General features: G+C 45.1%; 3 protein-coding genes across 3 annotated transcripts; 2 read left to right on the top strand and 1 right to left on the bottom strand.

The window, feature by feature from the left end:
• Positions 1 to 665: 665 nt before the first annotated feature.
• LOC123143653 (uncharacterized) lies at positions 666 to 3389 on the top strand. The gene is made up of 3 exons (XM_044562601.1): positions 666 to 1845; positions 2557 to 2775; positions 2990 to 3389. Exons 1-3 carry the CDS (start codon positions 802 to 804, stop codon positions 3161 to 3163), a joined length of 1437 nt encoding a protein of 478 aa, XP_044418536.1. The 5' UTR covers positions 666 to 801; the 3' UTR covers positions 3164 to 3389.
• Positions 3390 to 4043: 654 nt separating this feature from the next.
• On the bottom strand, positions 4044 to 7020 carry LOC123143656 (uncharacterized). Its single transcript, XM_044562602.1, has 6 exons — positions 6773 to 7020; positions 6588 to 6670; positions 6438 to 6496; positions 5840 to 6349; positions 5298 to 5388; positions 4044 to 4566 (listed from the first exon to the last, which is right to left on the bottom strand). The coding sequence occupies exons 1-6, from the start codon at positions 6921 to 6923 to the stop codon at positions 4480 to 4482; spliced, it is 981 nt and encodes a 326-aa protein (XP_044418537.1). The 5' UTR covers positions 6924 to 7020; the 3' UTR covers positions 4044 to 4479.
• A 164-nt stretch (positions 7021 to 7184) lies between these two features.
• On the top strand, positions 7185 to 14435 carry LOC123143652 (rDNA transcriptional regulator pol5). The gene is made up of 8 exons (XM_044562600.1): positions 7185 to 7884; positions 8002 to 8127; positions 8211 to 8408; positions 9617 to 9844; positions 10010 to 11155; positions 11769 to 12104; positions 12439 to 12934; positions 13411 to 14435. The coding sequence occupies exons 1-8, from the start codon at positions 7300 to 7302 to the stop codon at positions 14184 to 14186; spliced, it is 3891 nt and encodes a 1296-aa protein (XP_044418535.1). The 5' UTR covers positions 7185 to 7299; the 3' UTR covers positions 14187 to 14435.
• Positions 14436 to 20045: the final 5610 nt, after the last annotated feature.

The following is a 20045-nucleotide window of genomic DNA, read 5'->3' as shown; positions in this document are numbered from 1 at the left end:
GTGTTCTTTTGTTGGGGAGGGGTGCTGTTCCATTAGCATGTGAAATTCCAAGTTCAAACACAAAGTCATTTACGAGGAATGGAAAAACTAATTCAGCAATGAATAGTGACATTTACATTACCGTTCTTTTAATGTAAGACGTTTTTTGACACTGATGGACAGAGGGAGTACCAAATTTGTTTTTTCACACCACGAAAATGAATTAGAGTTTGAACTTGGGATTTTACATGCCAGTAGAACATCACTCTCTTAACACAACATTTTCTTTTAAGATTGTTTTTTTTAACTTCACAACATAATTTTCACATGGTTTTCATCGTAGTAGCTTTGGTTTTCCCCTGATATTCTCTCGTGGCCTGTGTGGTGAAACTATGATTCCGTTGTCTTGCATGAATGCAACCCTGTTTGTTTCAGCTTCGCTTGGATTTTAGTCACATGTGGATTCGCTTCACTGGCGAATCTGATTCTGAGAATCAGCTTCACCACCGAAGTATATTTTGAGGCGCTTCGGGAAATTGCACTAAAAATGATCCAAATACAGATTCAGCTTCACTAACAAAGCTGATTCCAAATAGCTGTTTGTTTCATATTCTAGATTCGGTTTTACTGACAAAGCAAAATCTGCTCCCAGAATCCGAAACAAACAGGGCCGTTCTTCCCTCCCAAATCCCAAGCCCCAACCCAAATCAAACCCAACCGCCGTTCCTCTCCGCCAAAAATTCCACAAAAGCGAAGCCGCATCCCCCCGACCCAAATCCAACCTCACACGCTAAACCCCGCCACGCCCGCCCGCCGGTCCCCATGGACTCCTCCACCTCCACGGCCGCCGTCGCAGGCCCGACGCCGAAGTCAAGCCGGCGCGCCAACTACGGCCCGGTCCTCGAGGACGAGCCGCCGCGCCTCCGCTTCACGGTCGGGCAGTACCCGTCCAGGTTCCCGCTGGCGGACGCCCCCGGCTTCATCTCCTCCATCGGCGCCGCCCTCGCCCGCCACGCCGACGCCGACGCCCAGGTCGAGTCGCTCGAGATCTCCCTCGTCTTCCGCGCCCCGCACCAGCACTACATCGCCAGCCTCGGCACGTACGCCACGGAGCACCCCCACGCCGCGCTCGTCACGGCCGACCACGTCCGCGCGTGGCTGCGCTTCGGCATGGCCCGCGCCGCGGGCTCCTTCGTGCTCGAGCTGCCACCACGCCCGCGGTCGACGACCGAGAAGTGCGCGTCGGGTGCGGCGGCGGAAGCAGAGAAGAACGGCATGGCTCTGGAGCTGCCGCGCTCGGCCGCGGCGGCGACCGTGGCGCTGACCCTGGGCGACGCCACCCTCGCGCTCCCCGCGCCCGCGGAGGCCTCGTTCCCCGCGCTCGCAGAGCTGCTGCTCAGCAACGCCCGGATCGGCGACGAGCACCGCCTCAGCGGGCTCCTCTCGTCCCCGTCCTTCCCTCGCCTGAAGAGGCTTCGGCTCGAGCACCTGGCGGGCGTGGGGGAGCTGGACCTCTGCGTCGGCGACCTCGAGGAGCTGGCGATCGTGGGCGTGCGCGACCTGTGGTGCCTGCAGGTGAGCGCGCCACGCCTGCGCGCGCTCCGCGTCACCGAGTGCTTCAGGCTGGAGTCCAGCGCAGGGGAGCTGGCGATCGCCGGGCCGGCGCTCGAGGCGCTCACGTGCTCCAGCATGTGCAGGATGCAGGGCCTGCAGTTCGACGGCGGGCCGTCCGTTAGGGAGATCGGGGGGCTTCCCCTGTGGACGCACGGGCACGCCAACCATGCCGCCCGCAACGAGGCCGCCATATCGATCCTGAAGCAATGCACCGCCGCGAACCGCCTTACCCTGGACCTACATGTGCCCAGCGTAAGCTACTAAGCTTCAGATGCCATGAAACAACCTCTGAATGTTCAATGCAGCCATAAATTATGACCATCTTAATTATTACTATGTTCATAGCTATGCTGGTTAAGAGTATTTCTAACTGCATCTAATATATATTTCACAAATTGGGTAGATCACCTTATAGATAGTGTTCTGACTTCTGACAAACTAGCTTGTTGACTAATACAACCTGTTAGTTAGATGCATGCCACATGAAGCAAACGTCCAAATGTTCAATGCAGTCATATGTTACACCCTTTGTCGAAAAAAATATGTTACACTCGTCTTATCATGGCCATCCTTGAGCTTGTTAAGAATGTCGAGAAGTTTATCTAATCTACTTCACTGAGTCTGTAAATCCCCATAAATTGCTCTGACTTCTGATGTACTAGCTTGCTGTGTAGGAGTATAATAGAATGTGCCATTCTCCCTAGTTTAAACCTCCATTCCCTGTAATAAACGATTTGTCAATGATCACTGGTACTCTGATATGCATTTTCTGATGTATATATACAGCTCTCCAAATACTATCTTCTAATACACTCTGTTTCGTAACCTGTGTACACTTTCTTTCTGTCTTCAGTTTTCCTTTATTAATGTAGTGATTAGCTGCCGTATACTGAGACATGTACCCCAAATGCAGTAGTATATGAGTGTACTTATCTGCCGAATGCCGAAATATTCCTTGTGCAGTATATGAGGGAGGCCCTGGTGGATGCCACGGGTTCAGGGATGGAGGATTGTGCGAGCATACTAGTGGACGACATACCACAGCTACTTAACATCACTGCTCTGACGGTCAATATCACAACATGGAAGGGGCATTCGTATGCTTCCAGTTTGGCAAGGCTCATTGCACAATGCAGCAATCTTGAAGACCTCCGCATTGATGTCACGAGAGGCACCGAGAAGGTGAGTTCCTCTAGCACCCGAAATCGATCGATTAAACACGCAATTCAGCACTGAAATACATATACTGTGTGCGTCCAAATTGGTTGCCAGAGCTAAGGGTTGAAATGTCGTTGGTACGAAATTTACTTTTTCACGTTTTAGTTGTCTCATGGCTCTTCGTCGAGAAAAGTTCATCTCATGGCTTGATTATTGACCGTTTGGTGAACTGGATCAGCCGGCATGCTTGGATCGAGCTTGCGTCTGCCACGACGAAGACGGCTGGGAGAACCAGCAGCTCTCACTGGAGCGTCTTGTACACTTGGACATCGCTGGGTTCCAGGGACTGGACTACGAGGAGCGCCTGTCTCAGATGATACTAGCGGGCGCCCCAGCTCTCAAGAGAGAATGAAGTTGCCTTAGAGAGGGAGTGGGTGTTCATTCCTTCCTACTCCAGGGGCGTTGGATCACTTGTGGCGATAGTGGATGCCGAATTATAGCTAGACGCATGAGACCATCTCAATTCTGATATGCTAGCTTGAATGTTCTGTGCTTCTTTAGGAGGCATCAAAAGTTCAAAACCAAGGATGGGAATTTTCGTCGAGCACTTGAAGTTCATCTATTAGTTAGTCTTCTCATGCCTGTGCCCTAACTGTTGTTGCAATCGTTTTGGTGTATGTTGCACTAGCTACTCGGTCTTGCGAACTGCGGTGAGCTGAAATATCTTGTTTTGGTTTGCTTTCCATGCGCATTGATATATCCATGCTCATTCTGTTTTGCCCTATATTTTTCCAAAGCACAGGCCTTGGTGACAGAGCAGTGTAAGAACAAACAGCTCTGTGAAATTGAAGGAGGGCTTAATCGAGAATTGACCTTATGCACAACCAGATATGTCTGGTCTCTTCGAAGCAGAATAATTCACTTTTATGGAAGTTCATAACAAGGCCCGACATTTGCTCAAAAGTTGAAAGCAAGAGTTTCAGATTTCGAGCTTTATCGAGGTCATATTCCTAAAAAAGAAGTGTATCACCGGCATATTGCAAGATTGAAAGGCCACCATCGACAAGGTGTGGCACTACTCCTGCTTGGCGCACTCAATCAGGATAGCCAACATATAGGACGACATACGGATGGATAATTTTGTACCACAGGGATTCTAATCCTTTTGCAAGTTTGCATGTATATACTTGACACTGACACGAGCACAATCATGCGGACACAAGCTGATATGTAAAAGCACAGATCTGAAGCTGCAAGTAAAGGTGATTGGTACCGCCTTAAGAAATTCATTATCCTTCTGTAGGAAAACATATTCCGGTATTTGTTATTAAAATTGATGCTCCAGCCGGTCATCATTTCCAGCAATACATACAGTGATCCGCACATGGTACAAAGCTGATACAGAGCTAGACGCAGAAACAACTGCCACGTTAAGAAATTTCAAGCAAAGCTGCGAAGAATGGCATTGTTTCATGAAAGTTAAGCGTTAGAGAGGCTCACAACAGAACTCCACGAAGTAACTACTACTGGTAATGAGCCTATGAGTTCCCAGTACCACGGCATCGTCGGCATGGAGCATGGGTGATACCAAATGAGGACCATAGGAGAGTACAGAACTCATCTATTTGCAATATCTGCCGCAGTACCCATTTGAAAGAAGTACTTGTCTAACACCTCTTTTATTAGGTGATTCCACGCCTTATTAAGAGAAAACCTCCTCAGACAGAACTATGCTCCATATTTTGGCGCTTTCCAGAGCTTAAATGCAACCTCATGTAGAAAGCGCTCAGCAAGCATAGCAAAGTTTCCGGCACGCTGTTGATTACATTACAAAATGAAGTTAGTTAAATGATTTAAGGAAACTGAAACTAAAGAGAAAAAATGGTAAGACCTGTGTTTGGAAATAACTAAGAATCACCAGCCAAAACTTCAAACACAAAGAAACATAACATGGTGGGAAGCATAGGTTCTACATCATGACCAGATGAGCACACAGACGGGGAAGCTGTGAGAATGTAAAAGCAATAGCAATGCTGCCATTTAGTGTGACCCCTTCAGAAACTGCTTTACAGGAAAGAAGCTACTGCGATTTACTGTTGTGGAGCATACTCATTCTGGTCAGTCACAATCATCTAGGGCATCCTATAAAGATGATACACGTCACCATCCAGTAGCAATGAAAATGAGCAATTATTTTATGCTGCATACCTACTACAAGATGTTTTTTGGGTAACCAGCCATGGTGAGTAATACCATAGTTACTATATTATCACATAAACTGCCCACTACCCAAGGAATTAATATCAATACTACATGGCTTATTCTAATCTACAAACTCTATTTCCTAAAAAAGGTACTGGCATGTTTCTAATGCTGGCACCAGTACCCACACTAGAAAAAGGGAGAACTGCAGTGTTTGTTCATTATAAACAACTGAAGAAACAGAAGTAATAAACAGGATCACAGGAACAAACTTGCATATACAGTATTATTTGATAAAGTTTCTATGATTCAGGTAAACATTCTAAAAAGTGCATTAAGCAGACCTTTATAAATTCCTCAAAAGAGAACTCTTTGGCCAAATCAGAACGTGTTACTCCTTGTTGCCACTGTGCCAGTAGCATTGGATGATGATTCCTACAGGATATGCATAATAAAGTTATTTGTGTAAGTCTAGACGCGTCATTGTACACAGATGTGCTTTCATTGTACAATACATTGCTCCATGGTTGAGTGCGTAAAACAACAAAATTAGGCACATAGACTGATGTAGCATCTACTGTAAAATAATTTAGTCCTGTCCTGTCATGCATTAGAATGGCATTTTTCAACTTCACTTCACAAAACCAAAACGTGGCTGTTAGCTTTCATGAGATGGCTAAATGGTTGTGATACGAGCCATTGCAGAGTCATTTTGTACACCGAAATATTGACTGGAAATGACAAACAGATTATATATGGAAGGCCATGATATGGTTCAACTCACATCAAACACATACAGAATATAAAGGAGCATTTTTCTGCAATAAAGATTCCACTTCAAAACATCTGTTATGACATTTTTTTGTTAGCCAAGAACAATATTTACCTGACATCATCCAACGTCTTTCCTGCTTTCATAGTGTAGCTCTGGCGTGGACGGAGTAACTTCAAGTCGGAATCAGTTTCGGTTGAAGAGTTTACGATGAGGCATGCCTCTTCCTTATTTTCAGTAGCAGATCCATAGCTCAAGATCACAGACACATGAATACGGGCGGCGACAGCTGAACCAACCGGCGCAGCTTCCATGACGGAAGCCACCAATTTGTCAAGCCGGTTGAGATCCGTCTTCATCCCTAATTTCCCCAGCTTGCTGGCTGTGTTCTCCATTGCGGCATGCACAAAGACCAGATCGAATTCAGACGCATCCTGGACATTCCACTCTGCAAATCCCAGCAGAGTGAACGCCCGGTCGATTATTCTAGTGTCCTTAGAACTGCTGCCTGAACCTGACTGAGCGGCGAAATCTTCAGTTCCAAAAACGTGGAAGCCAAGATTCGCCGCGAATGAGCTAACACCCGGGCAATTGGTGACCATAGCAGCTCTCAGCCCCATAAACCTGGATTTTCACCAGCAAGTCAGTCCTCACAGTTACAATGGTTAAACTAATAACAATAATCAAGGCAAAAGACCAACCACAATCCAACCTCTCGGATAGCTTGGGGACTACTAGCTCCTGCGGATCCACCCGGGCAGTTTCCCCATCCTAAAGTGCAACAAATACAATCAGCACCGCAAACACAAACCCTCTCTGCAGCTACTTCCTCCTGACGCAAACCCGGAGAGCAGGATCACACCTTGGCAGGGTAGAGGCCATCGTACACGTCGAGCAGCTGCGCCAGCTCGAGAATCGTGCCGCTGTTCCTGTCCCCTCCGTCCTCTAGGTTGAGAGACAAGCCCAGAAACCTCTCAGTTTAATGGGGGGTAAGCAAAGCAGAGCAACCGCGCGGACCGCGAGAGGGGGTGGGGGCTGGATTGGTACCGTTGACGGCGGGGGTGCGGACGGAGAGGAAGCCGCAGGAGGCGATGGAGGCGAACGCGTCGAGGTGGCCCTTCCCCCCTCCGCCCCCGGCGAGCAGCGCCGCGTGGCCGGCGGCGTACAGCACCAGCGCCCGGCTCGGCTTGTCCGCCATTGCTCCGCCGCGCCGACACACGCTTCCCAGTTCCCCTTCCCCTTTCCTTCTCTCCTCGCCCCGTCGCCTTATTCCGTGGGCCCCACACGCCGCCCTGGACGCCACCTGCCAGAGAGAATTAATGCTCACGGGCCTGATGGTCTCGGGCCGGGATAACTGGGCTATAGAGCACGCGGCCCGTGACACGGTGGTGGGCTTGGGCTGGCTTCAGTAGAAGGGGAAAAAATAAGAGGGAGGGGGGCGGGAGCAAAAACCCTAACCCTAGTAGTAGGCCGCGCCTCTCCCCCAAGCTTGGCCGTCCCGTCTCTTCTCGGGCATAAACCTCAGCAGACGGCGGCTCGGGCGCGGAGACCCAGCCAACCAACCAACCTATCCGATGGCCGGGAAGAAGCGGCCCCCGACGGCGCTGGCGGAGCTCGGCCCCGCCGCGTCGGACTCCTCGCAGGACGAGGCCGCGGCGAGGGCGGCGGGCCCGGCGGGGGAGGTGCCGGCGAAGAAGAAGAAGAAGCTGGCCATGGAGGTCAGGAAGCAGCGGAAGCAGCTCGACAAGGACCGCCACCGCCAGTCCGCGGAGAAGGCCGCCGCCGCCCCCAAGCCGCAGCCCGCGCCTGCACCCGCCGCGGCGGCGGAGGAGGCCGCGGCGGTGGTCCCGGTGCCCGCGCCCGCTCCGGTGGTGGCGGGGCCGGGGCTCCACATGAATGTCTTCAGGGACCTGGCGTCGCCGGAGGCCTCGCTGAGGGAGGCCGCGGCTGAGGCGCTGGTGGCCGAGCTCCGGGACGTGCAGAGGGCGTACGAGAAGGAGAAGGCCGCGCGGGAGGAGGGGGAGGGGGAAGAGGGGGATCGCGACGACGGCCCTTCGCAGATGATGGAGGCCGAGAAGGAGGACGGGTTGGATAACTGCGCGCCCGCCGTGCGGTATGCCATCCGGCGGCTCATCCGCGGTATCTCTTCCTCTAGAGAGGTTAGGAATGCTGTCCTGAGTCTAGGACAGAACCTACGTTCTGTGATGTAATGGAATGATTAAACTGCAGCGACACACTTCAATTAATTGCTATATGCTCGGGGTTCTTATTTGCAGTTTGCAAGGCAAGGATTTGCGTTGGGTCTCGCAGCTGTGCTCCAATCAATTAAAGCGATCAGCGTCGAAGCCGTTATGAAGTTGATACCTGCTTTGCTGGAATATTCGGCTTCCATGAAAGGACCGGTAACTTGCGTCATGATTAGATGCACATTTCTTTTGTCCCACTGTACTGTCAGCTTAATTCTCCAGTGCTCATTCCGTTGTAGGAAGCTAAGGACAATCTTTTGGGGCGCCTCTTTGGATTCGGATCACTTGCAAGGTCTGGAAGGGTTTTAGGACAGTGGAAACGTGATAAGTCTTCTCCTATTCTCAGGGATTTTGTTACAGAGGTTGTGCAACTTGGAAATAAGAAACGATATCTCACCGAGCCTGCGGTTGCATTGATTCTGGATTTAACCAGGAAGGTACATACCATAGGTGCATGCTTAACAATTTTTGTATCATGCAGTGCTCTAATCTTCTAGTAGAACTACAAATATCATGCATGCTATGGAAGGTTTCTTGTGTCCGTTGAAAGGTGAAACAGCATCAGTGCAGCCCATGGCAGTCTATGCTATTTGCTGGTGGACATCGAGAACATATTTTTCCTGCTAGAATTTGATAAATATTTAAAATAAATAAATAAACTCAACAAATGTCGCAAAATAAAAAAAACTGGTGTTACTGTGGTGCAGCAATTTCAATCCTTGATTACATCACCATCTGATCTTTCAATCTGCTTATTTGTACAACAAATCTGTGACCATAGCCTCTGCCCTGATTTACATGAGGTTGTTGTATCACATGGTTGACAAGACATTCTAAAAATAAGTAACCTTAATTCTGAGTCCGATAGTGAGTTGGACTAGGTGTTCGTGTCAAGTATATCAAGTATAAAGTACTAGGATGCTAAGCAGTCAAGTAACTACCAGCCAAAACAAGCTAACATGAATATTTATTTTTTTACCAGTTGTTTGTGTGTTTTTAGAACCCCAGAGAAGTGTGCTAGTCTTTTCTGCTGTAGTGTGCTTACCTCCCTTGCTTGTTTTTTGTTATCTTTTTTTATGTGGTTTGTTTTTATTGATGGCTCGTTGAAGAAGGAAATATATTGGTTTTAAGCATCAACCAAAATTGGCAGTTTATTTGGTTTGAAACCTGTATTATTTTAGTGTAGAGGCATGAATGGATGTTCCTCTGCTAAATAGTTTCATCAATATACATCTGTATCCTTCACAAATATGCCATCATTTTTCGCTTTTGCCTTTGGTCATTATTAAGCCTTCTGACGAGCTATTACCTCCCACCCCCACCCAATCTAGCTGTAAATCAGGGGGCAAATGCAAAAACCAGTAACTTTGGTGTCATTTATTTTTGTAGATAAGCATGCAAAGACAGAAATTACATTTTTTTTTTACAAATAGGCCACCATTATGAACCCAGCACTGCAGTATTGGCTATGCGCATATGGCTGCTGGCACTATACTAGTTTTTGCAATCGCACATTCTATTTCCATTTGTGGTAAAATGGAATTAAAGAACAAAACTAATATTTGTACATTTGTCATTTGTGAATGGTTCCCATATGTGATCGCTTGGTTGATTTGTTTCTTTGTAACTTCTCTGTGTGTTGCAGCTGCCAGATGAAGCTATATTCTCTGAGGTTCTAGATACCCCTTGTGTACAAGATTGGTTCAACAGAGCTGCTAATGTTGGAGATCCAGATGCGCTCTTCCTGGCTTTGAAGTTCCAAGAAAGAAGTAATGTTCAGAGGGAGATATTTGGGAAGCTTCTGCCATATCCATTCAGTCTTGACAATTTTTTCACAGAAGAGCATCTTCTATCCCTTGCTGCTTGTTTTAAGGTAATTTTGAGCAATTTTAAGTTTCAGGAGGAACTTTCAATAAAGTTTTAACATCTTATGTTCTATCTGAAATAATCAGTGTATGTTCTTATGTTCTTGAAATGTTGTATATTTTGTGGCATTTGCTGGTTGATCCTTTAATTGTTCTGCTGTAAACTTATGCAGGAATCTGCATTTTGTCTTCCACGCATTCATAGTATATGGCATGTTATCACGGACATGCTCATCCGGGAGGAAGCTTCTCAGAGTGATAACAATACGAGTTCTAGCAAAAAGCACAAAAAGAGTAAGAAAGGCAATTCCTCTGAGGATTCAAAAAAGAACCTACGCAATTTCTGTGAGGTTATTATTGAAAGATCATTGCTGCTCTCATCTCACGACCGGAAGCATCTAGCATTTAATATAATTATTGATCTCCTACCAAGACTATCTCCATCATCTATTCAAGTAATTCTGTCCAGCAAAGTTGTTCTTGGATTGATGGACATTCTGTCTAATGCTTCATCGTGGTTGTACAATGCCGGTCAACATTTTCTGAAAGAATTAGTCAGTTTAGTAAGCAATGACAATGATCGTTGTGTTGCTGTTGTCATCAACTTGCAGAAGTATAGCTTTGGAAGATTTGACAGCCTGACAAAAACAAAAACTGTTAAAGGGTTGATCGCCAAGATCCAGAATGGCCAAGATTGTTTGCATCTTGTGCAAAATTTGATGGCACTCTTTGTGGATGAAGGTTCTGTTGCAGATGAACCATCTGATCAAAGTCAGACAACTGATGAGAATTCAGAAGTTGGCTCAATTGAAGATAAGGAACTTGTTGGCGAAGGGAACGCTGACCTTCTGAAGAGTTGGGTGGTCAATACAATTCCATTTGTCTTGAAAAATCTGAAGCTTACATCTAAAGGAAGTTCGCTGACAGATTCTGAGATGATCAAGTGTATTGAAGAAAAATTTCAGGTGCAGACTGAGATACTAAAATTCTTTGCAGTCCAAGGTCTGTTCTCAGCCTCTTTAGGAACTGAGGTGACATCATTTGAGTTGCAAGAGAAGTTCAAATGGCCAAAGACAGCTATATCAACATCACTTCGCAATGAATGCATTGAACAACTTCAGTTATTACTAGAAGATGCACAAAAGGACGAGGCTTTGCATGTTAGCGGGGTTAAGTCTAATGACTTAGGCTTCTACTTCATGCGTTTCATTAACACTGTGTGCAATATTCCTTCAGTTTCACTGTTCAGAACCTTGAGCAGCAATGATGATAATGCATTCAAGAAAACACTGGCTACGGAATCTGCACTTTTCCAGGAGGTTTGTGACTGCTTGCTGTTCCACTTGGCTTATTCATTGCTTATATGCTCTAGATTATGTTTTATTGGTCTGCAAAGATGATGTAGTGAGCATGTTTTTTTTTTAGGTGTACACATGCCCTACTTGGTTGTGCATATATGTCGGTGTGTGTGTGAAATGTTGCTATGGATTAAACAAATGCAACATTATATTATTATCATCTGTAGATGTGGAGGGCATAAGAGAGGGCTACCTTTTTACCACTGTAGCTGCCCTTATGTCGAACTTGTGCCATTAGAGGATTGCATGAATACTTTCTGACAATGTGATAGTAGATGTGGAGGGCATAAGAGAGGGCTACCTTTTTACCACTGTAGCTGCTCTTATGTCGAACTTGTGCCATTAGAGGATTGCATGAATACTTTCTGACAATGTGATAGCCTGTGACCAAAGAGAAGTGCATTACTTTCTTCTGTTGTTTTGGATATCCTTCTATGTTTGCTTATGTGAGAGTCATGGAATTTTTGTAGTGTTGTTTGAAACTAACAGTTCTGTAAATTATCATTGATGTTCCTTCATGCATATCCTTGTTGGGTCTTTATCTGATATCTGTGGTTTCTTTCTGCGTGATCAGGAAAGAAAAATTGGCACTGGATTGGATTCAACTAAAATGCACGTGATACGTTATCTCCTTATTCAGTTACTGCTGCAAGTTCTGCTCCATCCAGAGGAGTTCTGGGAGGCTGCAATTGATGTGATTATATGTTGCAAGAAAACATTTCCTTCAATTGCTCAGTGCGACAATTCCAGTGCGCCGGAATCTGTTGAGGGTGGTACAGAGGAGTCTGATGAGGATGGGTCAGATGAGCCTAATGAGGATGGGTCATTAGAGTCTATTGATGTACTTGTGCAGACTTTTCTCTCTGTTTTGCCTCATGTATCTGGCCCCGTGTGTTTTGCCATTGAACAGGCAAGTATTCATAGCAGCTGGCACTTTTACAATTTTGAAAAATCTAAAGTGATGATACTAAGAAATAAGTAGAGTGCATTCATCTTAATCATTTGTGCCTCTTTCAGTCAATGTAATATATTTTCATCATCATTCCTAAACATGAAATGTACATTTTCCATATCTGTATCAGTCAAAATGGAAGCAGACAATATGCTCGTCTCACCTTTTTTTTGAAACTCTTGGCATATACTACCTCTGTACATTAATTTGAACTGCAAAAACGTCTTATATTAGTGTACAGAGGGAGTATTTTATTGCTGTAACTAACTACGTCTTCTCTTTGAAACCACAGGTTTTCCGTGTGTTCAGTGATGAGATTACAGAAACAGGGCTTCTTGATATGCTGAGAGTTGTAAAGATAGATTTGAAAGGCTCCCGTCGTCAAACAGATAGCGATGATGATGAAGATGAGGCTCGTGTTGATATCGAAGATGATGATGAAATGGAAGATGCGGATGTTGGGAATGTTGATGATGCCCCAGATGAAATGGATGAGGAAATGGAAGATGATTCAGCTGATGAAGTAGACGAGGATCAGGATGATTTGGAAGAAACAGTCGACAATAAGGCAAAAGATGGAGATGAGGCAGAAGCTACCAAAGGTGGGGAAGATTCAGATGATTCAGATGGTATGGACGACGATGCTATGTTCCGTATTGATCCTTATATTGCGAGGATTTTCAAGGAGCGAAACAACCTTCCTGGTAGTGAAACCCAGCAATCTCAACTTATGCGATTTAAGCTTCGCGTGCTTACTTTACTGGAGATATATCTTCAGAGGAATCCAGGTATATTCCCACTCATTTATTTTTGTTGTCTATATGTCGTGTATCAGCTAAAATGACACTTGTAATTGTGTATCACTCCGTTAGCAAAATGAATGAATACACATCTGTATGTAGTTTGTAATGGAATCTCTAAAAAGACTTATATTTAGGAATGGAGGGAGTAGATCATTAGTTTGGGTTTGCCATTCCGATGAAAGACATACAAAAGCCTATTTTATTGTGTTGATATTTTCTGTAGCTTGCACTTTCTAGTTAGATAGCTATTTGTGGACAAAACTATATTTGCCTTTTTTATCTGTTAAAATATACTAACATGCAGAACTTTGACCATCTAATGTTTAACAGCATTGGAGGTGTTTGTTTTCTTCTCTTTTGCTTATCTTAATGTGTTCTTGTATCAATTGTTTTCTTCTATGTGATCTACCTATGTTATGCAATTTTTTTTTTCTTGAACCATCTGTCTCCCAACTTTGCAGGAAAAAAACTGGTGCTGGATGTGTATGCTTTCTTAATGCAAGCTTTTGTGAAATCACATAGCGCCGATGGCAATGAGCAGTTCAGGCAACGTATTGGTGGTATATTGCAGAAAAGGATATTCAAAGCAAAAGAATGTCCAAAAGGCTTTGATGTCGAACTTAGTAGACTTGAAAGTTTGCTGCAGAAGGCTCTGCATCTGGCATCACGGTCACGATACAAAGAAGTTGCTTCTGCGGCCCAAAATGCCACGTTTTGGATTCTGAAGATTATCAATTCCAAGGGTTGTTCCAAGCAGGAACTTGCAAGTGTGGTCGATAAGTTCCAGTACATGCTGAACGACTACTTCAGCAACAAGAAATCGCGGCTGAAGATTGGTTTTGTGAAGGAGGCTGTCCGCAGGAACCCCTGGGTAGGACGGGAGCTTTTCGGCTTTGCTCTACAGAAGATCGGCAGCACCAAGGCTGAATACCGAAGAGTTCAAACTTTGGAGCTGGTGGACTGCATATTGAAATCCTGGGTCGGCGACGATGTCTCGAGCGCATCAAAGGTTTTGAAGAAGCATATGGCTCTGCTGTGCGAGCTGATGCAGGAAATCCTCACAAAGATGCCCGAAAACAAGTCGCGTCGCCAGGAGGTGCGTAGATTCTGCACGCGGGCTCTGCAAACCGTGACGAGGCTCAATCTGAAAGAGAAGTTTCAGAAGAAGCTAAGCCCGGAAGCCTACACCCTGTGTGATGCACAGCTGGGAGCTGCATTTGTTCCCTTCCGACAGTGATGCGTGTGAATCCATTTCTGAAGACGGTGAATTGCACCAGAAATGACTTTGGGCTGAATTAATTTTGCTTGTAATATCAGCTCCTTAGGTTCGATTAAATTAAACTGTGTTGTTTTTTCGTGACGATACCTGAAACAGACAAGCTGGCTGTCAGCAATATTGAACAGTATGAGGATGTACAACAGTTGTATGAACGCCTGCCTATGTTGCGGAGATTAGATTTACCGCTTGCTTGCCAAGTTCGTTCAATTGCTGGTATTAGTTCGTAAATTACCCTCGGACAAACTGGTGAGCTTGGCTTGTTTGCAGAGCTTCAGAGAACTTTGTCTGTTGATGCATCCAAGCCGCAATGACGGTGGCTGGATCAGCTCTGTTCTCTCCTGCGTTTATGGTGGTAATTGTCTTACTTTTACTCGTAAAAATTACACCGGACAAACTGCATAGCGATCAAGGCCTAGAAAAATGGAATATGTGTTGAAACTCTATGTAATGAGAAGCAATATATTGATGGTACCAATCCTTTTTTCCCAAAAAAGATGATAACACACAGAGTGGCGTTTTGGCACGCGGGAGCGCGCGCTTCTGGTTTTAAAATGTGTTTTAAACGTATTTTAAAATGTCAAAAATTTCCAAACAAAAATTTGACGTATACATTTTGATATTATACATCCTCACAAAGTCGTTTCGCGAAAAAACCGACAAGTTATGTGTCGCGTGTGAAAAAGACAAAATCTAACGTTAAAAAATATTTTTCACAAGACATCTTTTTGTCTTTTTTACACAAGCCACAAAAAATATCGGTTTTCTTTAAAATTTAACATGCACACATATAATGTCGAGATGTATATACCTTTTTTGTTTGGAAGTTTTTCACACTTCAAAATATTTTTTCGGTGGCAGGATTGTGTGCTTCCATGTGCCAAAGCGAGTTTTGATAACACACACCCCTCCGTTCCTAAATATAAAACCCACTGGTCACACGAGCTCAGATGTGGGATGTGGGCCAGCAGAACGGCCGTTTCGACTAGCCACCGTGGAGAGTAACATACACATATTCATAGACTATATGTGGTGTCATACAAAATTTTATTTATTAGGCTATAGACTCATATTGTATCGATATGTGTGATGTTACTCATAGCATATATTTTTTTGAAACGGAGACAAAAAATTTGCCTCATATATTAAATAAAGAGGAGAAAGAGTTTGTTACAACACGCACCCATGTTAAGGCATGACAATTATTCTCGCAATAAAAAAGACCCGTATTTGCCTCGTCGACAATGATGTTGAGCAAGATTTGTTGAGTTGCGCTCTTTTGCCTAAACACTCTTGTGTTGCGCTCACTCAAGATGACCCATGACACTAGCATGGTAATCAATGCCTTTGCTTTTCTATCGGTGGTGCCGCGGCGCACGTGCTCGCCCACTAGGCCTGAATGGAGTCGAACAAGTGCCATGCGGATGTGTCCATGTCGTGGATGCGAAATTTCTGAATAGCCAGGTTCCAAAGCCTGAGAGTGAAGCGACATTTGAAGAAAAGATGAGGGCCACATTCCTGCACCCATCGGCACAAGGGCAAGGGCCACAGTTAGGCCACCCTCGCTTCTTCAATCTGTCAGCAGTCCAGATCCTATCCAAAAGCGTGAGCCAAGCAAAGAACTTGACTTTCGGTGGGGCCCAAGCCTTCCAAAGCATTTGGTCCATGGCGAAGAGGACCAAGCCCAAAAACTGTGCCCTATAAGCGGAGGCCGTGGAGTAGTCACTGGTACGCGTCGGTGCTATATACACGGTTTTAACCCTTTTCCGCGATGGCATTTGGAACCATCGCCAAGTGAGTGTGCGATCGGGCGAGGCATCGAAACCCAATCATTTCCGTTCGTATGTACATCCCACACGGTGGATCTAAAAAAAACATTTCCGTTCGTATGTATATCACATACAATCAATCCAAGGAATACGTTTCCGTTCTTATGTACATCCCACACAGTCCATCCAGGGAAAACATTTCCATTCGTATGTACATCCCACACAATCAATTCAGGAAAAACATTTTCGTTCATATGTACATCCCACACAGTCAATCCAGGAAAAATGTTTTTGTTCGTATGTACATTCCACACAAGTTTATGTATAGGCTCGTGTGTGATGGGTGTAACTATCACACGCTCTGCCTTGATTAATTGTTTGCTTTTATCAACTACATCATACATGATTTGATGAAGAAAACTGTGTGATATTGGGCTATCCATGCTTTTACTGCTTGAACCGTTTATTAGTTTACAATTAATAATTCTAGTATTACGTAAATTCATATTTCACATCGAACAACTCTTTGCCAATTTCATATAAGGCACATAAATATATTTTAACATCACATTACGATAGCTACCTGAAAACAACACAGTATATATATAGTTAGTTCAGCTTCATAAGAACAATATTAGAACAATATATCCATTTCCCTAATCGAGATCATCCAGGCTCGTCTTATCCACCTCTGCTTTCAGTTCAGTAAGAACCTGTTTTGCACTGGCCAACTGGGAAAAGTGCCTCCTCCTTCGCCAACACCATCTTAGCAAAGTCCGATTTAAAAAATCTGAGCTCATTCTCCACCTTCCTCTTTTTATCCCGCATCTTCAAATGTTCTTCAGCGTTGACAACACTTTCTCTAAGCCTACCTCTGTTCTCTTCCTCATACATGCTCCAGGGCTTTGCTAGGCACATCTTCAAAGACTGTGGCCACACTTGATCAACCCACTCCAAGTAAGAACACTTCCGTTCATCCTATAATATTTAAAACGAGATCAGTAACAATTGTAGGGGAAATGAGTTTATAGCAACATAGGAAATCACCAATACTTATTTTGAAAAACTGAAGAAACAGGTTAATTGTGACATATCTTCTCAAAAAGATCAATGTGCAAATGAATTAATTGCTACTGAGACAACAACCAAATTCTGAAACATCAGAAGATATAATTAACTACAACAATGCTACAAGTTCTTACTCATGTACTATAAATAACAAATTAAACATTTTATGAGGAAGGTAAATATAACTGCAACAACATAGCGACAGTGTTTGGATGCCAGCAAATTGATACTAACAGATGTGTACATGCACAAATTTAATAACATAGAACTAATAGCATTAAGGCCGTCCACTATGTATCACTACTGGAATCAGCACATTTGCCGTCCGCTAGCGGACGACAAAGGTAGGCTTTGCCATCAGCCACTAGAAAGCGGACGACAAAGAGGCAGCGGGCGGCAAAGGTAGGCTTTGCCATCAGCCAACTCTTTGCCGTCTGCTAGCAGTCGGCAAAGAGGGGGTTTGGCCCACTAACTGTCAAACCCTAACGGCCCCCCTCTTTGCCGTCCGCTAGCAGATGGCAAAGGAGAGGCGGACGACAAAGCTTCAAAATTGACTTAATGGTCACGCCCCCGCCGTCGCCCTCTCTCTCTGTCTCCTCTCCTCTTTCCTCCCTCTGCGCCACCCCACGCCGTCGCCGCCGCACCCTTCCGATCCAGTCGCCACCCCCTTCCCGCCCCGTCGCCGCCCCCTCCCTGCCTCCCCACCCCCTCCCGAGCCTCCCCGCCACCGGAGCCGCGGGTCGACCGCCCCGAGGAGCGCCGCCCGTCACCGCCCCTCCCCGCCCTGTCGCCACCCCGCCTCGCCGCCGCCCCCTCCCCGACCCGTTGCCGCCCCCACGGTGAGCCCCTGCCACCCCATTCTCCTATTATTTTTTCTGTTATTTTTCTGTTTTTCTTTTCTACTTAGTTTAGGTTTTTTAGTTTAAGTTTTTTTAGTTTAGTTAGTTTAGGTTTAATTAGTTTAGGTAATTTTTTTAATTAGTTTAGGTTATTTAGTTCAAATAGTTTAGGTTTAGGTTTAATTAGATTAGGTTATATAGTTAGCTAGATTAGATTAGATTATATTAGATTAGTGTTAGGTTTTAGTTAAATAGTCATAATTAAAGGAAGTAAAAAAAGATGAAAAAATAAGAATAAGTAGAAGGGGGAAGAAGAAGAAGAAGAAGAAGAAGAAGAGGAGGAGGAGGAGGAGGAGGAGGAGGAGGAGAAGAAGAAAACGAGGAGAAGATGAGAAGAAAAGAGGAAAAAGGAAAAGAAGGAAGAAGAAAAATAAGAAGAAGAAGAGGAGGAGGAGTTGTTCTATTTTTTTCTTCTGTTTTTTCTTTTCTGTTTTAGATAATAGATATATTAGATATATGGTTAGCTAGATTAGATTAGATTAGTGTTAGGTTTTAGTTAAATAGTCATAACTAAAGGAAGTAAAAAAAAGATGAAAAAAGTAGAATAAGTAGAAGGGGGGAGAATAATAATAATAATAATAATAATAATAATAATAATAATGAGAAGAAGAAGAAGAAGAAGAAGAAGAAGAAGAAGAAGAGGAGGAGAAGATGAGAAGAAAAGAGGAAAAAGGAAAAGAAGGAAGAAGAAAAAGAAGAAGAAGAAGAAGAAGAAGAAGAAGAAGAAGAAGAAGAAGAAGAAGAAAAGAAGAAGAAGAAGAGGAGGAGGAGAAGGAAAGAAGAAGAAGAAGAAGAAGAAGAAGAAGAAGAAGAAGAAGAAGAAGTAGAATAAGTAGATTGTAGGTTAGCTTTTTCTTCTTCTTCTTCTTAGAAGAAGAAAGTTTAGGTTAGTGGGTGGCTTAGGTTAGTGCTAGCTAGGTCGAGGGGTCGAGGATCGAGGGGAATATATATTATTAATTAGTTCATGTTATTAGGTATTCAATTTTTTGTTATGTTCATGATGATGTTACACACTTAAATATTTTATTATGTTTATGTTGTACTAATTTCGTTTACTCTTTGTCATTGCAGGTGTTGACAGATGGTGGGCGCGGGTCGAGAGCGCTCCGAGCCTCCTTCCTGGCGCGTGCCAGGAGGGGTGCTATTATTCCACCCCAGCACCTTCGGAGAGCGCTGGTAGACAGCATGACGACACCGGCGGGCGCTTCTTCTTCGGTCGGGAGAGGTCGGTGGAAGACGAAGAGGGGTGCAGCTAGAGGTGGACGTGGTGGCGGGAGAGGTAGGAAGGCTGTTGCGCCTTCCTCGCCGCCACCCCCAGCTAATTCTCTGGACCACCGGAGTGCTCCGTCTCAGGTGGACCCGTCAGACTTGGACCCGTCTCGGACTCCGGTCCACGAGCCTCGGGCCGACGAGCCTCGGGTCACCGAGCCTTCGTCCCATGAGACACGGGCCCAGAGTCTTCGTCCCGCGTGACTCCAGAGACTAGTGGCCATGCTGATGGCGAGGACACCTGGTCTGACGATAGTTATAACGAGGGCGAGCTGGTTGAGGGGGGCAAGAAGGTCTACCATCATGGTGGTACGAAGCTCCCGGCCGTGCCGGCGACCCGCGATCAGAGGTGGTTTATTGAGTCTAACTGGGAGAAGTAAGTGCATTTACTCTTTTTAACCTTTGTCCTTCGTGTTTCTTCAAATTAATATCTAATGTGTTGGCCTTGTCATACTGCAGGGGTTGGAAATACGGCGATGGTGTCCGCAGGCCCAACCAGGTCCTTGGTGTGCTTTGTCGGCAGAACTTCCCAGGGTGGGTCACGTTGCCCGGTGAGGGTGAGGTTCCACAACTAGCACTGAGTTGGGAGCTGTACGTGGCTGTGATAACCCACAAGTATAGGGGATCGTTTGTAGCCTTTTTGATAAATAAGAGTGTCAAACCCAAAGAGGAGCTAAAGGTAGAACAAATATTCCCTCAAGTTCTATCGACCACCGATAGAACTCTATGCATGCTTGACGTTCGCTTTACCTAGAACAAGTATGAAACTAGAAGTACTTTGTAGGTGTGATAGGATAGGTTTGCAAGATAATAAA

Source organism: Triticum aestivum, chromosome 6D (genome assembly GCF_018294505.1).
Source record: "Triticum aestivum cultivar Chinese Spring chromosome 6D, IWGSC CS RefSeq v2.1, whole genome shotgun sequence".
In the NCBI taxonomy this organism is placed as follows: Eukaryota; Viridiplantae; Streptophyta; class Magnoliopsida; order Poales; family Poaceae; genus Triticum; species Triticum aestivum.
This window is presented reverse-complemented; position numbering and strand designations above follow the sequence as displayed.